General features: G+C 45.3%; 1 protein-coding gene across 3 annotated transcripts in view; it reads left to right on the top strand.

Annotated features, from left to right (window-relative positions):
• Positions 1-17312, top strand: part of SMOX (spermine oxidase) — a 103304-nt gene that overhangs the window by 70980 nt on the left and 15012 nt on the right. For all 3 annotated transcript variants that reach the window (XM_084625602.1, XM_084625600.1, XM_084625601.1), the window contains exons 4-5: positions 13117-13290; positions 15928-16627. In XM_084625602.1, coding sequence (XP_084481728.1) covers positions 13117-13290; positions 15928-16627 — 874 coding nt within the window. The remainder of the gene's footprint in view (positions 1-13116; positions 13291-15927; positions 16628-17312) is intronic.

Raw genomic sequence — 17312 nt, 5'->3', positions numbered from 1 at the left:
TACATTGGTCTGAAAACCACTAGACACTTGTCAGTGCTGAGACAGTAGAAAAAAATTTTTAATGCCTTCAGTTTCTCTACTTAAAATAAGTTTTGGATTTTTTAAAACCAATATGGTGCTTTCTGCTTAATTCCGTCACCGGTTAATGTGACGGAGCTCCTGGAACCAAATCACACCCTAGAAGAATGCCCCTTCTGTCCTGCCTTATCATTAGTTCTGATCCCTTCTAGCAAATATTGTGGGATAATTTAATCAATAGCTGTAGACTTGCCACTTAGCTAATAATAAGGAAGGGGCCCAAATGAGGCAGAACATAATAACTTAGGAAGTCTCAACTAAAAGATGTGGCAGTGAGACATTATTATTGACATTATAACTACTACACTATGCTGTGTAAGTTATGACATTCATCCTGATATGAATTACAAGCTCGATTTCATCACAGGTGCTGTGACAAATGTTACAAGGGTTAAATGTCATTTCTCTTTTGGAGACAGCTTTCATTTTTATGGTTTGGAAGCTACTTGTAATGTTCATTCCTCTATCTTAAATGGTTTTCTCCAAAGATCTATGTAAAACAGTGCCTAAGCTCATGATAGAGACTCCAGACCAAGGAAAAATAGAAATGAAAGCACTAAAAACATTAATAAATAGAAAATGGCGGAATAAAAGTGGAAATACAGGTTCAGTAATGAAACGTGTCCTAAGCAAATACCCAAGGAAAAAGTGATCTTCGGTTTCCTAGATAGGTAGGGTCAGTCTCACTTTGGTGTAAATGGGTACCATTCCATTGATTCTAGTGGAGTGATGCCTGCTTCTGCTCAGGGTGAATGTGGTCCCTGATACTTAATTAATGGTTGAACAGATGTAAAATGGCATTACTTTTGTACTTTTATAATACCAAGACTTAGACTTAAACAATGCTAAAACAGCTTGCCAGGTTTCACTCTAAGTATTCTCCTGATTTGTTTCCTCTATTTCTAATTATATTTGGGTGACAGGCCAATATAAAATTTCCCCAATCAAAATGCTCTCAGAGTGGGTTACATAAAATGGGGGTGGAGGGTGGGGAATCATCCTTGCCAAGTTGTAACCATTTGTAGAGCCCTCAAAGTTTGCAACTGGATCTGAACTTCCCCAACACTTGTTTGGATAAATCTTTTTTTATAATGTCACACTCTGGGATCAGCTGGACATCGTATAATATATATTTAAAAATATGCACATGGATATTCAAACCGACATTGGTAAAATCCTTCACCAGAGGCCATTAAGGAAACAATAGTCATGGGGGGGAGAGGTAAAGTGCTATCATGGATCAGAGACAGAGTGGAAATGCTGATTTTCAACATAGAAGTTTAGCATTGTGCCATGACTAGGGCTAATGAATACATAGCCTGTAATTAATTGGGTTAATAGAGAGGATTGTGGGGAACATCCAAGGGGTCTAGTTAAAATAGGCATTTGGGCAACACAGCGGCAGATGAAATCCCACTTGGACAAGTGCAGGGTGGTACACTTTGGCAGGAATAGATTGAGCTGCTTTTACTTATTACTAGGTTCTAAAATTAACAGTAGCCCCTCAGAAAAAAGAGATGAGCTCAGGGGAAACCTCAGTTCAGAGTGCAGCAGTGATCAAAAAATAAAATGCTGGTCCGGTTCAAAAAAGAGAGAGAGGGAATAACACTGGAAATGCTGCAATGAATGACATTGTATATTGTCATTCATTGCAATGACATTATATATTGCTGCAATGAATGACATTGCTCTGTATACTGGTTTCAGTTCTGATCATCCTATCTCAAAGATATAGAAATATAGTAAGTGTATAGCAAAGGGGAATGAAAATCACTAGAGGCCTAGAATGACCTGTTGTGAAAAGCGAACAAAAAGAGGTGAGAGGTTTAGGGTAGCAGCCGTGTTAGTCTGTATTCGCAAAAAGAACAGGAGGACTTGTGGCACCTTAGAGACTAACAAATTTATTTGAGCATAAGCTTTCGTGATGAAGTGAGCTGTAGCTCACGAAAGCGTATGCTCAAATAAATTTGTTAGCCTCTAAGGTGCCACAAGTCCTCCTTTTCTTTTTACAGTTTACAGAGAAGACTAATACAAGTTTACAGAGGGATACAAAGTGAATGCTGAAGAAAAGTCAGTTTTGCACTTGGGGTTATCCTTTCCCATAATACAAGAACAAGGGGCCTGCCAGCAAAATTAGAAAGCAACAAACTTCAAGTTGATCTTTTTTTTATGCAAGGCATAAATAGCTTGTTACTACCACAAGATAACCTTGTGGCCAAGAGCTAAGAGTCAGAAAAGGATTTGACATTTATATGGGTAGTAAACACATCTGCTATTACATGTGCTGGGATAAAAATTTATAAGGGATCTCAGCACTCTTACTTTAAGACATAAATCAATCCTCAGTTGTCTGGGACTAAGAAGTAACTTTCTCCATACCCGTGTTGCACCATTATTGCCCATAATGGGAGAGTTCACACTCATCTTTGAAGCTTCTGGTGCTGGCTGCTCTCAAAGGTGGATGCTGGATTAGGTGGATGATTGTACTGGTCGGCTATGGCGAGTCCTGTGTTTCTCCTCTCTCTCTATTTTTGGGAACAAAAATAACAGAAGTTATTATGAACTCTTGAAAACCTAAATTGCAAAAGGAACCATATGTGCAAACACACTTGCTGATGGATGAAGTAAATAGGAAAGTGTGTAGTATGTGTGTGTGGCTTCAGGACCCTTTACTTTTGCATAACGCACAGACAAGAATGTGTTTCTCTTTACACACAGACTGAGTTAGCATGTTGCATTACTTGTAGCTTTTATATTTTTGGTTGTGTTGGTTCCATATGGTTTTAATGCTCTGGATGATTTGCAGGTTCTTGTGCCACATTTATAATTAAAGGGGAGGGGGAATGAAAAGTGGGCAGCCTGCTTCAGTTTGTATCTTGTCTTTATTCGTTGGTGGGATTGTATGTTGGGACATTTTACAACATCCCTAAAACCACTCTGAGCAAATAACCACTGCACTAAATCAGTGGCAAATAAGGCAAATCTGAAAACTGGATTCACGTGGCATATTTAGCTTTCCCTCAGGGTCATCTCCTGGGTCCTGACATACCTTTCCCACACAGGGTGATCTCCAGGCCACTTTCTGAGCCCTGAAAGTCCCCCACTGTGATCAGAGTTTCAGGGGGGCCACACTGAGATTGCTTAATCAGGGAAAACTGCAAGAATAGGGAAGACGATTCCCAAAACTGGTGGTTATTCTAATACTTAGCTTTATCAGCCAGCAACAAAACAGCTTCTACAATACCTTACTGAAAAAACAACGAGGAGTCCTTGTGGCACCTTAGAGACTAACACATTTATTTGGGCATAAGCTTTCGTGGGCTATAACCCACTTCATCAGATGCATGGAGTGGAAAATACAGTAGGCAGGTATAAATATACAGCACATGAAAAGATGGGAGTTGCCTTACCAAGTGGGGGGTCAATACTAACAAGGCCAATTCAGTCAGGATGGATGTAGCCCATTCTCAACAGTTGAGAAGAAGGGGTGAATATCAAAAGAGGGAAATTAAGTTTTTGTAGTCACCCAGCCACTCCCAGTCTTTATTCAGGCTTAATTTGATGGTGTCAAGTTTGCAAATTAATTCCAGTTCTGCAGTTTCTCATTGGAGTCTGTTTTTTAAGTTTTTTTGTTGAAGAATGGCACTTTTAAGTCTGTTATTGAGTGTCCAGGGAGATTGAAGTGCTCTCCTACTGGTTTTTGAATATTACAATTCTTGATGTCTGATTTGTGTCCATTTATTCTTTTAAGTAGAGCCTGTCCGGTTTGGCCAATGTACATGGCAGAGGGGCATTGCTGGCACATGATGGCATATATCACATTGGTAGATGTGCAGGTGAACGAGCCCCTGATGGTGTGGCTGATGTGGTTAGGTCCTATGATGGTGTCCCTTGAATAGATATGCGGACAGAGTTGGCAACTGGGTTTGTTGCAGGGATTGGTTCGTGGGTTAGCGTTTCTGTTGTGTGGTATGTAGCTGCTGGTGAGTATTTGCTTCAGGTTGGGAGGCTGTCTGTAAGCGAGGACTGGCTGTCTCCCAAGGTCTGTCAGAGTGAGGGATTGTCCTCCAGGATAGGTTGTAGATCCTTGATGATGCGCTGGAGAGGTTTTAGTTGGGGGCTGTAGGTGATGGCTAGTGGCATTCTGTTAATTTCTTTGTTGGGCCTGTCCTGTAGTAGGTGACTTTTGGGTACCCTTCTGCTCTGTCAGTCTGTTTCTTCACTTTCCCAGGTGGGTATTGTAGTTTTAAGAATGCTTGAGAATGAAAGCTTATGCCCAAATAAATTTGTTAGTCTCTAAGATGCCACAAGGACTTCTCTCTGTTTTTGCTGATACAGACTAACATGGCTACCCCTCTGAATACCTTACTGATTACCCAGAAGCACCAAACTCAATTCCCTTAAAACAATCCAGTCTTGGGCTCCCACCCAGACAGCCAAATCAAATCTAATGAGGATTACTGAAAATCTTATTCACCGTGTAAAAAGTTCTACCAATCCCAAAGGATCAGACACATTGCCCACCAGGTCAATGAATATTTTAGATCTTATCCAAATACACACTTACAGCCAATTCTTATGAACTAAACTAAGATTTATTTAAAAAGAAAACAGAGTGTAGGTTAAAATATCATTATACGTACTGGTATGAATAGAGTTCTTAGGTCAGTTTCATAATAGAGATGGTGAGCTTTAGAATTGCAAAAGGTTCTCTCAGCATAAGTTCCATAGGTTATAGCCCAAGGTCCAATATCTGGGTGATCCTGACTGGGACCTCAGTCTTGCTACTCAAACTTCCCCTGAAGAAGCTTAAGCAGATATGAGATAACAGGATCAGGGCCTAAGAGTTCCTTTTATAATTCTCTTGCAGCCTCTTGACAGCAGGTGAATAATAGGTGAAGCATTGTGGCTTTGAAGTAGAACTCCTGTTTCCTCAGCATCACGAATAATCAGCTACATAGATCAGCATAAGGCAACTGCCTATCTCCTGCCATTTACAAGTAGTTTATTAAATACTTCAAAGAGAAATGAGGACAATGATATTACCACATTCACAGTTCATCTAAATGTTAATATTCCCTTTTGATCTTTGAATCAATGAAACATAGTGGCAGACAGGAGCCGTCTGGTTACATTGTTAGTATCTAACAAGATAAAGGTAAACATAGACTACTACAGTCACTATCTTTTCCCAATTCTTTAACAATACAAGTCTACATTTCAAAGCTCTTGTTTATCTAACATGGCTTTGCTAGCTATCTACAAGGAATATCCCTAATTTCCATTTACATACTTTCCTAATATGTCTTTAAAGGTAGAATTTGGGTCATTTAGCCTGCAAGTTGCTTAACCCTTTCTGGCTTAGTGTCATACCCACTTTTACCCCTTTTAACTTCATTCATCTCCCAGGATGTGGTGTTCATTGCTGGAAAAGGTGTGTTTTATATTGATGTAAAATTCTGGAAGAGACAAGGCACAGGTAGTTTCCACCTTGATGGAGCTAGGTGAGGTAAACCCTGGGTGAAGGGGTGGTGTAGTGTTGACCTTGATTAGCTACCTCAAGGTAAAAACAACAGGGCCTTGTCTCTGTAGGATTTTACACTATTAACAATAATAATGTAAGTACCATAGTGCCTAAGTGCCCCATCTTCAGTTTCAAAACACGCCTATCTTGTGCAGTGAAAACATAGCACAATCGGCCCCACAACAGTGACCCTTTTTCTGGTTACTATAGTTAATGGCCTCAGAGTCAGTCAGCATTCCCCTGTGTGGTGGACGGTTGGTGGGTGAAGGAGCTAGCTGGAGAATGACTAAGTTCTCTTCCCCTCAGGCTCCCACCCTCTGCTGGGCTTTATGCCAGCTCAGGACTAAGCTGTGGTCCCCTGCATCATAGTCTATCGCACTACCATTTGCCTGGCCCACTAGATACCGAGGGCCTGGTTTGTACTGGGGTTACACTAGCATATGACTAGCATGAGACAGTGGTATAAATCAAGCCCTTAGTTTTAAAACCGAGTTAGAAAGAGTGCTTGAGGTGAGTTCCGACAATCCTTAGGAAACTTTTGGATTGAGATGTGCCATCCTGGCCTTCCTAATTCAGCACTGAATAATTTATAAAATTCGCTCTTCAACATCTGATCTCCCGGAGAGACTGCCTCTTTCCCTGTGGGACGCAGCCAAGGTTGCGATGAGTGGAGATGCTGATGCCCTGCCTCTCTCACTCTAATAGAGAAGGGGCTGTTGGCAGGCGCAAGGCTCTGGAATGCCCTTCTGTTCCTAGTCTGAAATAACCCAGATCGGCTGATTTGGGGCACGCAACAGGACCCATTTGTTCTTCTCAGCCTCAGAGAAGAGTTTGGCCAATTCTCCACTCTGCCCTGTTTGCTGGTGTGTTACCGTCTGTATTTAGAGCTGCCCCTTGGTGGAAGGGGTAAGATGACGTTAATATTTGACTTTGGAGTTTTTGCTAATTGGCCTGGTGCTGTCGGACCCTGCAGACATTTGCTTTCTAAATGTGAAGAAAATCAGTAGAATCTTGTACACAGTCCTGTGCATTACATCTTGCCAAGCTCTTTGAAACAAACCTTGCTTGGAGTCTCTTGGGTATGCTTTGGTAGCTATGTGGTAGCAAACATAAAATTAGGTGCTTTTCTATGTCCTGTATTTCAAAAATGCCATTTCCCAGTAACTTTAAATGGAGTCTTGTAAACTCGTTGATGTTATAGTTGTTCTCAGGTTTTTGTCTCCAGAGACCGCCTCAAGGTATCTCCAAATGGATGAATACAGTTCTGTCTCCCCTTTATTAGAAATTTTCACGAAGCTCACAGTCTTGGTTTGACCTTTGTATGGTCATTTACAACAGATTTTGCTCTGTGTGTGTATATATAAAGGACACACTTCCGTTTTTGTGTGTGTGTGCACGCACATTCTTTCCATCCTTAGAAGCATAAATATCCCTTTCCACAAGTAGGTTTAGGAAGCGTGTTCAATCCTAAACTCAGTCAATACTCGCTACATTATTAAAAGGTACTTCATTGTAAGATTCTCTTGGCATTTCCAATCTCGCTTCTTTGCATGTTGCTGCTGAATGAGCTGCCATTCACAAAATCATTTAGCAGTGCAGGCCCGTGCCTGGGGCTCCTTGGTGCTACCATAACAAATACTGATGATGATATTTTCCTGTTGTCTGACCAGCTGGATCACATACTTAAGGAAAAAAAACTCATTTGGTGTTTTCCCCACTGAGGGAGAAATATGTTTTTCTCTTCTTTCCTCTGGTGCCCAGTGAATACTACAATGGACAATGAAAACAAGCCTATGGCTAATTTAGTTTCTGGGCCAAGGGGTAACTGGACTTTAGTACAGCTTTTCTTGTCTTGTGAATGTGTTATCTGCTTATCGTCTGCAATCAGCTTATGAAATTATGCCGAGGCAAGGTCTGCGGCAGCTTTGAGCAGTACTTGTTGGAAGTGGTTAGACCTCAAATCTGTGCCACAGTGTAGGCCCATGAACTGCTGTGTGTTGAAATTCCACAATACTTCTGATGTGGGGGCGGGCGAGAGAGACCATTCCCCCCCCATCCACTGCTAGGGACTCCCAACCTCTCTTGTTTTGAAATCCCTGTGCTTTGGGACAGCTCTGTGCCGCAATCAGTACCCCAGGTCCCTTCTCTTTTCCTGTTTTCTACCGGTTTCCTGATTCTATTCTGTGTTTCTTCCCTTCTTATCATTTCTTTTTTTATGGTTTGTTTTTTTCTGGTACTGCTCCTTCATTTTTTTTTCTCTGCCCCTGGCCCCAGTTCACTTCCTGTCTCCTTTCTCTCTGTCCATGTTTATTAAATAAAACCTCAGACCAACCTGCCCAACAGGGGGCAGTACACAGAGGCAGAAAGGAAACATCCAGCCCCCTCCCCCCGACTTTACTTGAGACATAAAAGATCAGTTTGATATCATAGTCCCCAATGCCGATTGCCATTTTGCCAAACTCATCTGTTTTTTCTTACATGTTTTTAGCAGCTGAATTACTGCACAAATAGCCTGAACTAAAGTTTCAGGTGAGCCATCCTGTGCCTGGAAAAAGGCCATACAGCAACTCCTGCATTAACAACTGCGAGGGTCTCAAGGAAAATACATGGCAAATGTCCGTCCTTCCTTATCTAGGTAGATGCTGAATCCCTGGGCGCTGGAAAACTCCAAAAGCCAGTTGTCTGTAAGTCTGGCCACGTGACAGCAGTCCTCTGAGTTTTGAGGCCAACAGATCCTTTCTCTCCCTCTGCAACCACTGGCTTGTGTTTTGTGTCTCACGCTGCTCACTGGCAGCCAGACCTTTGTAGTGCACCGAGGGACTGGGATAGAACATGGGGCCTAGCAGTGGCCCCTGCAGCTTCTTATTACAAGCCACAGGGATGGGCGTGCCAGGATCCTCCCACCTCTCTTCTGGCTGGGAATTGCAGCTATATGGAAGGTGCAAGGGGCAATTAGTTTTAACCATTTTCCATAATTACTCCTCAACCCTGCTATGTTGAAATCATGAATACCCAGTTGTGTCAGAGAGGTCAGTAGTTTTAATGCAAATACCTTAGATGGGAAAAAATCTTCAACCAGAGATCTTGACTCTCTGCTTATAAAGCACTGTGCTTCCCTGTGGTGCTAGATCAGGGGTGGGCAAACTACGGCCCGCAGGCTGGATCGCTCCCCATGGTGCCGCAGGCCCCGCGCTGCTCTCAGAAGCGGCCAGCACTAGGTCCCTATGGCCGGGGGGAGGGGAAGGGGAAGGCAGAGGGCTCTGTATGTTGCCCTTGCCTCCAGGCACCACCCCCCGCAGCTCGGTCGGGAATGGGGAACCGTGGCCAAAGGGAGCTTCGGAGGCATGGCAAGGTCAGTGCGCGGAGCCCTGTGCCTCTCCCTCCCCCAGGGGCCACGCAGGGAGGTGGTCCGGCCGCTTCCTGGAGCGGCGTGGGGCCAGGGCAGGCAGGCAGGGAGCCTGCCATGGCCCCGGTGTGCGCTGCTGCCACCCCGGAGCCGCTTTAGGTAAGCGGCGCCGGGCCGGAGCCCAAACCCCTCCTGCACCCCGCCCTCCAATTCCCTGCCCTGAGCCCCCTGCCTGCACCTCGCATCCCTCCTGCACCCCAATTCCCTGCCCTGAGCCGCCTGCTGCTCCCCGCACCCTTCCTGCACCCCAATTCCCTGCCCTGAGCCGCCTGCCGCACCCCTCCTGCACTCCAACCCCCTGACCTGAGCCCCCTGCTGCACCCCGCACCCCTCCTGCACCCCAACCTCCTGCCCTAAGCTCCTTCCCACAGTTTGCACCCCTGCCCTGAGCCCCCTCCTGCACCCCAACCCCGACCTGAGCCCCCTGCTGCACCCCGCACCCCTCCTGCACCCCAACCTCCTGCCCTAAGCTCCTTCCCACAGTTTGCACCCCTGCCCTGAGCCCCCTCCTGCACCCCAACCCCCTGACCTGAGCCCCCTGCTGCACCCCACACCCCTCCTGCACCCCAACCTCCTGCCCTAAGCTCCTTCCCACAGTTTGCACCCCTGCCCTGAGCCCCCTCCTACACCCCAACCCCCTGACCTGAGCCCCCTGCTGCACCCCGCACCCCTCCTGCACCCTGAGCTCCTTCCCACAGTCTGCACCCCTCCTGCATCCCTGCCCTGAGCCCCCTCCTGCACCCCAACCCCCTTCCCTGAGCCCCCCATACACTTTGCACCCCTCCTCTGCCCCAATACCTTGCCCTGAGCCTGTTCCTGCATGCTGCACCCCTTCCCACACCCCAACCTCCCTCCCGCACCCCAACCCCCTGCCCCAGCCCTGCATACAATTTCCCCAGATGTGGCCCTCGGACCAAAAAGTTTGCCCACCCCTGTGCTAGATAAATGAGAAGGTGGCACAGATTCTAGACAAACAAATTATTCCTGGGATTGGTTGTACTTCTGTGATTTATCTTTAAGGCTTTCCTGCCTGTCTTTGTTCTGGTAAGCTTTTCCTTTGATATGAAGTACCATGAATCACAGTTAAGCAGTTCTTGGAATCATCCAAACAAAAGAACAGGAGTACTTGTGGCACCTTAGAGGCTAACAAATCTATTAGAGCATAAGCTTTCGTGGGCTACAGCTCACTTCATCGGATACATAGAATGGAACATATAGTAAGAAGATATATATATATATATATATATATATATATATATATATATACACATATACATACAGAGAACATGAAAATGTGGTATGTATTATTGTGACAAAGCTCCTCCTCTGCCTTGGTGGGTCCTGCGCTTATTGGCAGATTTGCCCACCTCAGAGGTTCACGGCAGCCTGCAGTTTGGCCACTTTCGTGGCTCAAATCTGCCGTTCACTCAGTTAGCTTCACCACTGGCCAGCATGGGGAAAAGGAAGAAGAACAATCCCCACAGTCTCTGCTGATCCATCTAGTGGATCGGGGAACAAGCCAGAGACCTTCCCCTCTGGTGGAACCCACAGTCCAGGTCCACTCCTCCGGTATCAAGTAGGGAGTTGCGGGGATGGAGGGATGGGGGGAACCCGGGCCCGGCTTCTACTCTGGGTTCCAGCCCAGGGCCCTGTGGATTGCAGCTGTCTACAGTGGCTCCTGTAACAGCTGCGTGACAGTTACAACTCCCTGGGCTACTTCCCCATGGCCTCCTCCCAACACCTTCTTTATTCTCACCACAGGACCTCCCTCCTTGTGCCTGAGAATGCTTGTACACCTCAGTCTTCCAGTAGTACGCCTTCTCACTCCCAGCTCCTCGCGCCTCTTGCTCCCAGCTCCTCGCACGCGCATCATAAACTGAAGTGAGCTCCTTTTTAAACCCAGGTGCCCTGATTAGGCTGCCTTAATTGATTCTAGCAGCTTCTTGATTGGCTGCAGGTGTTCTAATCAGCCTGTCTGCCTTAATTGTTTCCAGAAAGTTTCTGATTGTTCTGGAATCTTCCCTATTACCATACCCAGAGAAAAGGGACCTACTTAACCTGGGGCTAATATATCTGCCTTCTATCACTCTCCTGTAGCCATCTGGCCTGACCCTGTCACAATATATATCTCTTCTTACTATATGTTCCATTCTATGCATCCGATGAAGTGAGCTGTAGCTCACCAAAGCTTATGCTCAGATAAATTTGTTAGTCTCTAAGGTGCCACAAGGTTCTTTTTGTGGATACAGACTAACACGGTTGCTATTCTGAAACCAAACAAAAGGCTTGATTATTTCAGACGCGCACAAGTGGTTGGTGGTGATGATTGTGTTTAATAACAGCTCCCTCCTCACCAACAGTAACAATGACACAACTTGTTGGGTCATCTCGGATGAAACACCTTCTCCAAAAAAAGAATTCTAACTTGATATATTTTGATGAGATTACAGGGTTGGTCGATAAAGGTGATAGTGTTGAAGTGATGTACTTAGATTCCTGTAATGCATTTGACTTGGTACTGCATGACATTTTGATGAAAAAATTAGAAAGTTATTAAATTGACATGGAACACATTAAATGGATTAAAAGCTGGCTAACTGATAGGTCTCAAAATGTAACTATAAATGGGGAATCGTCGTCAAACAGGTGTGTTTCTAGGGGGGTCCTGCAGAGATCAGTTCTTGGCCCTACGCTATTTAACATTTTTATCAGTGATGTGAAAGAAGACGTAAAATCATCACTGATAGAGTTTGCAGATGACACAAAAATGCGGGGATTGGTAAATGATGAAGAGCATGGGTCATCATTATAGAGCGATCTGAATTGCTTGGTAAGCTGGGCAGAAGCAAACAAAATGCGTTTTAATACAGCTAAATGTAAATGTATACATCTAGGAACAAAGAATGTAGGCCATACTTTCAGGATGGGGGATTTTATCTGGGGACACTGTGACTCTGACAGAGATTTGGGGGTTGTGGATAATCATCTGAACATGGGACATGCTGAACAGTGAAATATAGTGGCCAAAAAGGCTAATGCAGCCCTTGGATGCATAAATGGGAATTTTGAGTAGGAGTTGAGAAGTTATTTTACCTCAATTTGGCACTGGTGCGACCAGTGCTGGAATCCTGTGTCCAATTCAGGTGCTCACAATTCAAGAAGGATGTTGCTACATTGGAGAGGGTTCAGAGAAGAGCCATGACAATGATTAAAGGATTAGAAAACCTGCCTTTATAGTGGTAAGCACTGCCTAAGGAGGGTGTCAGACATGGGGTCTACACCCAAGAGCATGCCTGAGAGACCCATAGCTAGGTATGGTGACCAGTCACTGTCCGGACCCAGGGGGCTTAGAAGCGTGTGGGAGTGAGTGGATGGATCCACTCACAGCAGACCAGTGTCCGTCCAAAGCATGTGACAGGGCCAGGTTGTGACCGTCTGAGAAACACAAAATCAGAAATAGCAAACCCAGTCACTCTCCCTACAAAAGAAGCCATTTCCCTAAACCAAACATTCTCCAACTCCATTTGCACCCTAACAAAAATCCAAACTTCAACCCTGCCTGTACAGAAATAGTATTCGGGCATAGGTGCTCTCTGGTCTGCAACCATTAGAAGGCAACTGGGCCACAGACACAGTAACAATATTGATACTGTAGCTTGAATAGCAGGATTTAGCCACTTGAGGGTGCCTTGATTGCACAAGAAGCTCTGTCCCTTCCTCCAGTGGAAGGTAATGGTGAAACTCCCATATTTTGGGAGGACTGACAGACATAGTGTGTTCCGAAATGACCTGCCTAAAATGTTCTCCGGTAGCTAGCGTTCTTCCAGTTTGTCTTTGACCCTCTGGTTTCCTATCTTCTGCTGACTGGTAGAGCTGTGGGTGCATCCTGTGAAGGACAAAATGTGATAAAATAAATTCCTAAAGCCCTCTGGTAACTTTTAGGCTTGAGCCTCCAGCTATGGAATTTGTTCCCCCACACAGTGGGGTGGCTTGAGCATACCGATCCTGGGCGAAGAGGAGTACGCACATTGCTCAGGGCTTGGATTCTGCACACTCAAGCTACTTATTGTGAGTGACTCTCTCCCTCTTTCGGTCCTGTCTCTGGCAGGTCTATAACCTGACTCAGGAGTTCTTTCAACGTGGTAAACCAGTCAATGCTGAGAGCCAGAATAGTGTGGGCGTCTTCACACGGGATGTGGTGCGCAAACGTGTGAAAGCCGATCCAGATGACTCGGAGACCACCAGGAGGCTAAAACTAGCCATGATCCAGCAATATCTTAAGGTATGTTTAAAAAGGCAGCTCAATCACAGGACATTAGAAACCTGGCTAAGACTTACATCCCATCACTAGGGAATTACTTATATTTGTCGTTTTTGCAGCTGGGATATTTCTGGTTCGTATATTACATTTTTCTCATAAGCTGGACATCTCCACAATGGGCTGGCAAGTTCTGAGATGTCTCATCAGTTCAGTTAAATTCTTCTGTGTGGTGTTATAACATTAAATCCTCTATCCTACCACTTACCAACCAAAGACAGCCTAATGCCAGCTCCATTTAGAAATGGATACCTTTTGCCCCATACCTTGGACTGTGTGCTGCAGGCAGTGTGTCCTTTATCCCCTTTTGCCTTTCTCCAGAGCTTGGAAACCAGGAAAATTGACTCTGATAATACAATGCTGTTGGGGTAGTCCCTGCAAAATAAATCTCAAAGCATCTTAACATTCATTTGAAAGGGAGAGAGAATCAAAGCAAAGGTAAACTGTGTTCATTAGTACCTCCATGCTACTTGCCAGGTAGATCCTGCCTTCTATGTATTCTATCTTGAGGCTGGGACTTGTGCAGCACCAAGCACTTAACACAGAATAAACGTTAATAATAATCGGGCAGTTTTTGTACTTTGAAATTGTAAGGTGAATTAAAGGCTTATGAAGAAAGGCAGGGATGCCACACGCACAACACTCTGGCCCAGTAGGTAAGTATACGTATCCACAGTTTAAGTATGGGAAACTGAGGCAAAGGGAGACCTAAGGTCACACAGGGAGTCTGAAAGCTGCTGTGACACTCTTCCCTCTGAGTCATTATTGAATCAGTAATAGCCACTTGTGGTCATTAAAGAACCCAGGGCCTTTCTGGTAAGAAAATGGGTGTTAACTCTGGTGTCTTGGCCAAATTCTAATCTGGATAGTTGCGTTTTGCCTCCCCAAGATTGCTTCTGTAATTTTGGTGCGGAATCATTGTAATAACTTGCTTTTATTTATTTAGATTTGACAAAATGTTTCAACCATAGCCAGAACAACTTATACAACTGCTACCTATCCTCTAGCCCCAGACTGCAGATTGTCCCATAACCAGGGAAAGGAGAAGAGCAGAGGCCATCAGGGACCTCATTCTGCCAGCCTAATTGAGTTGATAGGCGTTCAGATATTACACCGATGAGTTGGCACCCCTGGAAAACTTCAGGATAGATAAAGCACCTGTCGTTCTAAGTAGTGTACAGTAAATTAAATACAAAAAAGGACAAATTCCCAATATAAATGATATAAACATTTACTGTATTACTATATCTCTGAAAGTTGTCAACGCTCTTTGGGTCTTTCAGGATGGATTATAAAATTATGGCAGACTCCGAGTGGGAGTTGGGCAGCACTTGCTGCAGGTGACATGTACTTAGGGAAAAGGCATGTTTAACTTTTTAGGCTTAGATCTTGCAGCTGAACCCACACTGGTGTCTCCATGCCTGTGCAAAGCCCACTGACGGCACTTAGCAGGTGCAGGGCCACAGGCTGTATTTTCTTCAAGGCACTTACCATATCCTCTCTGCCTGTAAAGTGCTTAGCACTGACTGTGTGTCTGGCATCCCAGTCCACCTGAGCATGCAGACAGTGTCTTGCAGTAACTAGGAATGCAAAGCACAGTGTGTGGATGCCCCATGCTGAGAGGAGGCTGGGTCTGCCAGGCTTATAAACTGCATTTGAAAAGCCTAGGTAATAGGCTAAAAGGTGAGATGGATAATTGTAATTTTCATAACTACATAAAACGTTGGCGAAAACGGTCACAGATGTGGAGATCAGATCCAGAAATTAGAAACCTAGAAAGAGAAGGTGGGAAGGATATAGGGCCACCATTCCCCAGGCACCACTGGAAACTGACAACAAAAAGGCAGGCCTAACATCCTGCCCTGAAACTGTGGGATCAATGCTAGCAATAGCTGTGCTTACCAGTTTTGATGGGGGTCCCCAAACTCTAGGCTTTGCTAATCAAAGTACACATAAGATTGATCCTCCCAACCTCACCATGTCTTCCCTTCCCACATGGTCACTGGAACACGTCCTCTCAGCTGTAGATCATTAGCTAGTTGAATACTAATGTTTATGGCATGCTGAGATCTACCTCCGAGGGGGTGGCTTTGAAACCCTTTTGTTCTACTAATGTCTCCTTATGGAATGGGAATCTCTGTCAACATCAGCTAGTGAAAAAAGTGTTTAAATAAGCATGGCATCAGCCTCAGTTTGAGCAGCACATCATAGCTGATCCATGTTCAGCACCCCACCCCTTCTCTAGCAGAAAAGTTCAATGGGATTTTTACGTGATCAAAAGTGGCCAGGGCCTTGGTCCAACATCATGCAGAAGATTTGAACTTCCCAGCAGTGTTGTAACCCATACAGCCATGCTGGGGTATGAGAGTACTATAGCAGAACACACTCAGTTGGTCCTTAGAGAGAGAGAGAGAGAGTTGGTAGGCAGTATAACAAGTGATCTGTTTTGTCTAGCTCTTTGGTTCCCCGGTGCCATATCGGTAAACATCAGTGTGGCCTACTGCAAGGAACTGGGACTCAGGACTCCTGGGTTCTATTCCTGTCTCTGCCACTAACTTGCACTATTCTGTCTGTACCATGGTTTTGTGTTGCTTTCACTAGGTGGAGAGCTGTGAGAGCAGCTCCCATAGCATGGACGAGGTCTCGCTCAGCGAATTCGGAGAATGGACTGAAATCCCTGGGGCCCATCATGTCATTCCTTGTGGCTTTATCAAGATTGTGGAGATCCTGGCCCATTCCATACCAGAGTCGGTCATCCAGCTCCGCAAGCCAGTCAAGTGCATCCACTGGAACCAATCGGTCAGCAAGGAGATTGAGCGTGTGGCCGACCACAACAGCGACCGCCCCGAGGAGGACCAGGGCTACCATGTCCTTGTGGAGTGCGAGGATTGCGAGTTCATCCTCGCCGACCATGTCATTGTGACCGTATCGCTGGGGGTCCTGAAGAAGTACCATGAGAGCATGTTCCACCCTGGCCTGCCTGAGGAGAAGGTGATGGCCATTCAGAAACTGGGCATTAGCACCACCGACAAAATCTTCCTGGAGTTTGAAGAGCCCTTCTGGAGTCCTGAATGCAACAGCATCCAGTTCGTCTGGGAGGATGAGGCGGAGAGTGAGAGTTTGACTTACCCTGAGGAGTTGTGGTACAAGAAGATCTGCAGCTTTGATGTCCTCTACCCACCGGAGCGGTATGGCTATGTGTTGAGTGGCTGGATCTGCGGGGAGGAGGCTTTGATCATGGAGAAGTACGACGATGAAACTGTGGCAGAGACGTGCACTGAGATGCTGCGTAAATTTACAGGTCAGCAATGCTCTCGTTCCTTTTGTTGGTGGAGAAGAAAGGGGGGACCAAGAGGAAGGAAATGCAATGAAGTAGTCAGTAGCTCCTTGGCTTTTTGTTCCTTTTGAAAGTATGTGCAAATGCTTTAGAAGCATCTGCTGCAGAGACGCACTCGATGTACTTGTCCAAGTGCCACTGCTCTAAAGGCTTGAGTGTGTTTTGAGACTCATTTATATAGAGATGATGATGATGAACTGGAGCACACTACATCAAATGGTGGGTTGAGTGCAATCAGACTCCAAATGCTTTTTAAAAAAATTCTCCAATATCATTTTATCAGCTTTAACAGTTACAGCGACGCACTGGCAGTCAGGATTCCCGGGGCCAGATCCTCAGCTGGTGTAAATCAGCATAGCTCCATTAAAGACAATGGAGTTACACCAGTTGAGACCAGCTGAGAGTCTGACATTTGGATTCTGTCTCTGACTCCCACTCACTGCACGTGTAAGTCACATGGGACTAAATTTTCAAAGATGAGCCACCCGGGGCCTCACTTTTTCAGAGGCTCTGAGCACACTTCAGTTCAATGTTAGGTGCCAGTAGTTTACAGCAGTGAAAATCAGGGAGCACCCAAAAATGAAGGCACCCCAAATTAGTGACCTTTTAAAAATTCAGGCTGTAACAAGTCTATTTGTCATTTCTGCTT

The sequence above is a fragment of the Lepidochelys olivacea genome (genome assembly GCF_965140295.1).
Source record: "Lepidochelys olivacea isolate rLepOli2 genome assembly, chromosome: 4".
In the NCBI taxonomy this organism is placed as follows: Eukaryota; Metazoa; Chordata; order Testudines; family Cheloniidae; genus Lepidochelys; species Lepidochelys olivacea.
This window is presented reverse-complemented; position numbering and strand designations above follow the sequence as displayed.